General features: G+C 40.9%; 1 protein-coding gene across 1 annotated transcript; it reads right to left on the reverse strand.

Moving 5' to 3' along the window:
• Positions 1 to 3,143: 3,143 nt before the first annotated feature.
• On the reverse strand, positions 3,144 to 3,383 carry LOC119799539 (transmembrane protein 258-like). Its single transcript, XM_038320277.1, has one exon. The coding sequence runs from the start codon at positions 3,381 to 3,383 to the stop codon at positions 3,144 to 3,146; it is 240 nt and encodes a 79-aa protein (XP_038176205.1).
• Between the last annotated feature and the right edge of the window lie 1,606 nt (positions 3,384 to 4,989).

Raw genomic sequence — 4,989 nt, forward strand, 5'->3', positions numbered from 1 at the left:
ATGCCACATTGCATATAGTCATCATGTTCAGCTTCCTCTGGTCTACAGCAGTTTCTCCATCTCCTTTTTAAAGTGTCCTTGACAGTTCCAAAGAGTACTGCTCTGATATTTTTGTAGAATTTTCCTCAACTTAAATGTTTTTCTTAGGATTAACTATGGGAAGAGAATACTATAGAGATGAAGGTCCCTTTTCACTACATTCTACCAGGGAGAATGTGATATCAACACATTTTCTCTGCTGATTGTCTTGGTCACTGGATTAAAGTAGTATTTGCCAGATCCCAGGAAAGAAGAGAGGCTGGAGAATTACGGTCAGAGAGTCATCCATGATAACAAGGAGGGCTTGGTTTTTACTGGGATGTTCTTGACTTTAAAGCCAAAGGAGAAGATGGGGGACGCAGATGTGTGCACAAGTGAGGGTATGTGGCACACTGTGTGTGGGGAGACAGTATATGGACAGAAACTTGAGGCCATTGAACTTAATCTGTCTCTCTCACTGGGAGGAGTTTAGATTTTGTGGGGAATGAGGCATAAAGGAAGCAATATGCTCTAAATCTTGAGGAAAGTTTTGGAGGAATAAAACAGTTTTTTTTTTTTTTTTAAGAGGGGATGATGACTCATGGCCTTACAGACCTGAGGGAGTGGGTGCTGGTGACAGAAGAAAGACATGTTCACTCCCTTGAAGTCTCTGATGATGAAGATGAGGGGTCGTTTCACAACCTCACCAGGGATGGGAGAGACATGTGTAATAAGGTGGCAGATTCACAAATGCTGAGTTATGAGGATGGAGAAGTAACTGTCTTTACTCAGGTTTGGAGCACACTGGGTCCTTCTTTCTAATCCCAAGAAGTGTGGAGGAAGGTGCAGAAATGGGGTACTTGAGCAATGCCAGGACATTTACCAGGAAGTGGAGGCTGGGGGGATATAAAAATGGGCTGGTAAGACTTTGCCACCATGAAATGGAGGTTTCCGAATAGACCATGATGTGGGCTGAGTCCATGATGGAAAGGGCTGTCAGGAAAGCAGTTGAGGCAGAAGGAGAACCAGGGTGGATGTGACCAATGGGAAAGGAAAGATGACAAGGAGGCTGCCCAGTGCACATTTCCAGAGCAACAGAGCTGCAGGCAACGTTCATGGCCTCTCTTACTCATTTGTCTTTTCTTAGGGAGAAAGAGGCACTAGCTTAGAATCTCTGCCTTCATCCCCATTCAAAGCGTTTCAGAAGGAGTCACAGTCATCAGTCTCAGGGAAGCCCAGGCTTGGGGGAAGTGAGCAGTGTTGGAAAATGGCCCAAGCCCAGCACTGCTTAAGCTGAAGACTTTAAAGAGCAAGAATGTTTTTCAGGTTTCAAAGGCATTCATCTCCCTATAGAGACTCTAGGGACAAAGGGAGGAAGTTCCCGGTTCTCTCCCTGAGAGCCAAAGCCAGAGCAAGCGACAGGATCTAGAACACAGGTGGAGAGCTTAGCTGTGGAGACCAGGGAGCTTCCTGTTGGAAAACTAAAGGGTGGAGAGTAAGGATAACCAGTCTGTGAATTTTAGCTAATAGAGTGGCCAATTGGTTAGAAATGACAGATTTTGTCAATTACCAGAATTTTATTTCTCTTAATTATGTGTAAAATTTAGAACAACTTGAATGTTTGCGTTTATTTAAACAAATTTAAAGATTTCCATTCAGTATCGGTGTCATTTAAAATTTAGTTTAATTTAATTTCACTTTAGTTTTTAATTTATTTGCAGCTGTTTTACTGAAGTCATTTTGCTATGGCTGGCCAAGTTTCAGTGAATTCTAAGTTTTTCCTTACTTTGAAATTATAACTTTTGGGAATGGGATTTTCTTGTGTATTTTACTCCACAGTCACTGTGCAATGACTCAGTTGTACAGCATTTTATAAACAACTGGGGTGAAGGTTCTTCTCAAATATTTTCAGTATAGTATTTTTTCTTCATTACTTTGTGAGTGTGTAAACATATATATTTATATTGAGATAAGGTCTTGCTTGTTATATAGCCTAGGTTGGGCTTGAAGTTGTGATTCTCCTGCCTCGGCCTGACAAACGCTGGAATTACAGACATGTACCACCATGCTGGATGCATGTATACTTTGTTGTTTTTTTTTAAGATTTATTTATTTATTATGTATACAGTGTTCTGTCTGTCTGTATGCTTGCTGCTCATATGAGGGCACTAGATCTCATTACAGATGGCTGTGAGCCACCATGTGGTTGCTGGGAATTGAACTCAGGACCTCTGGAAGAGCAGTCAGTGCTCTTAACCTCTGAGCCATCTCTCCAGCCCTGCATGTACACTTTAAATAGATGTGGGCTGGGAGATAATTCAGACATGGAAATGTTTGCTCTGTAAGCAGGAGGACCCAAGTTCCTCTTCAGAACACCCCCCCCACACACACACACATGTATGTATGCTTGTTTTTGTTTTGTTTTTAACAAAGGCTGGGTCTGGTAGCTTCTTTGTAATCCTAGTGTTAGGGTAGCAGAGGGATCCCTGGGGCTTGTTGGCCTGCTAGCCTCCCTAGACTATTTGGTTAGCTCCAGGTCAATGAGAGACACTATCTTTTTTTTTTTTTTTTTAAGTATACACACATGCACCACCACCACCACCACACCACCACACACACACAGCACACAAGGGCTGGAGAAATAGTTCCAATTAAAAGCACTTGCTGATCTTCCAGAGGACCAGGGTTCAACTTTTAGGACCCACTTGGTTTATAACTTCCATTCCAGGGGATCTGACTCCTTCTTCTGTCCTCTGTGCATACTGTGTGCCATGGTGCAGAGACATACATGCATCAATGCACATAAAAATAAATAAATCTTTCAAAAAACAAAGGAACGTGGATGGCATCTGAGGAACAACACCTAAGGTTGTCTGCCAGCCTTCTCACATACATGGATGTGTGCACACACAATTACAAACAAACATTTAGTAGATGTGTAGATATGACCTGAAAACTTAACCTTATTTTATTTCTGTGGACTTGTTTGTAAACAGTATAATTTTTTTTGGTCACACATCTGCCTTTATTGTAAACAGCAGTTGGGACACTTGTAGCAGTGGTAAAAAAATTAATTTACAAAAGCAGGGACTTTGTGAAGCTGCCTTGTGGGTAACCTTGGGGACTCATACATAGATGCCAATCCAGAGCAGAAGGAAGAGGACTCCAAAGCCCACGAAGAGTGAGGCCACCAAGGAGATGAGGAGCTCTTTGTAAATGTCACATGTGTACTTGGTGGAGGTGACCTCATAAACGAAGAACCAGGCGGTGAAGAACATGCCGATGGCCAGAAGTACCACAGTCAGGTGTGGGAAGACAGACAGGTTGACCAGGCTGGTGTACCTACTCATGGCCTCGAGCTCCATTTTGCCCCGCACACGATAAACCATCGGTCTACCACCAGAAGATGTAAACAGTATAATTAATATTTACTAGAGAAAGGGATAAAATTAGTAATATAAAATTCTGTTACAGACACATTAGTTCAAAACAACCATCCTAAGATATCACAATGGCCACTGAAAAATGGATTTTCTGCTGTATCCATCTTTCATGTGGGTATTATGGATTTGAACTCATATCTTCATGCTTTCTCATCAAGCATTTTACCAACAGAGTCATCACCCCAGATAAGATTTTACTTTTTTCTTCTTATATCATCTATCTTTCCTCCATGATGTCTGTCTACTTATTTGTACATATTCATAGTTATTTAAAAAGTCTGCATCATATTTATCTTTGGTTCTATATATTTTTAGGCTTTTTTTTTAAAAAAAAATACCTTTTATCATGCCTTGTAATATCTTGTTAAAACTGTCATGGTGTATTGATAGAAGGAACTAAGGGAATTTGTGTGTGTGTGTGTGTGTGTGTGTGTGCGTGAAGTTTGTAAAACACATTCAGGGAGGACTTGGGTGAGTTTACTGTTTTCTGTGGCTGTGGTGGTGAAATTAAACTTCTTTTTCATCTTATTTTTGTCTTCTTTGTTGTCAGGGTTTTCCTAGAGATGCCTTCTTATATAGAGCCAAGGGCCTTCAGTTCTTTTATTCTAAATTCCTGCTATTAGACAGGAGCCCTGTTAGTAAATATGATGAGGGTATGTGAGGGCAACGAAGGGTCCTGTAGTCTTAGAGTTCCTTGTCAGTCTTTCAGGAGCCTGTGTTCCTGACAGTTGCCATTGTCTATTAGCTCCATCCATACCTCACAGCTTAGACATACAGGAAAGGGAAATACAGCTAAAAATGGACATTTCTCTTCCTCCATATTGGCTGGGATTCAGTGCAACCCAAGTGGATCAGCCACTGCTAAAGCAGTTTCCCATGAGGTTAGGGCCTTTGTGAGGAAAGAGGTCTGGTTGGATTTCTGATTCATTGCTTTTCTCGTCCCCCTACTGGAAGCAGGAGGGATTTTTTTTTTTTTCCTAGTTCATGGTGAGAGAGCCTGTGGGCAATCCAGTTCTTACCAGATAACCAACTGGTTTGTCTGGGCACATGTATATTTAAATCCTTGGCCCATTTTAAAATCGGGTAGTCTTTTTTATTGTTGAGTTGTATAGATTATTTATAGTCTTTGTTGTTGAGACAGACATCTTCAACTTAGGGTCCTCCTACTGTTATCCCCCAAGTGCTAGAATTACAGATGTACATGCACAGTTTATGCACTGGTAGGGACTAAACTCAGGACTTTCTGTGTGTTAGCATGCTACCGACTGGGCTAAACCCCCAACCAAAGAATTTGTTTCTTAATATTCTCAATATAACTTTTCCATCAGATGTGTCCTGCAACCATTCCATCTTAGTGTAGTACATTTTTATTTCTTGATGATGTATGTACAAGCACAAACATATTTAATTCACTAAAGTTCAATTTATCTAATTTTTCTTCTATTGCTTGAGCTTTTGAGGCCATATCTAAGATACTGTTGTCTAACACAAGATTAAGATTTACTGTTGTGATTTCTCCCCAAGAGTT

Source organism: Arvicola amphibius, chromosome 1 (genome assembly GCF_903992535.2).
Source record: "Arvicola amphibius chromosome 1, mArvAmp1.2, whole genome shotgun sequence".
NCBI classification, from domain to species: Eukaryota; Metazoa; Chordata; class Mammalia; order Rodentia; family Cricetidae; genus Arvicola; species Arvicola amphibius.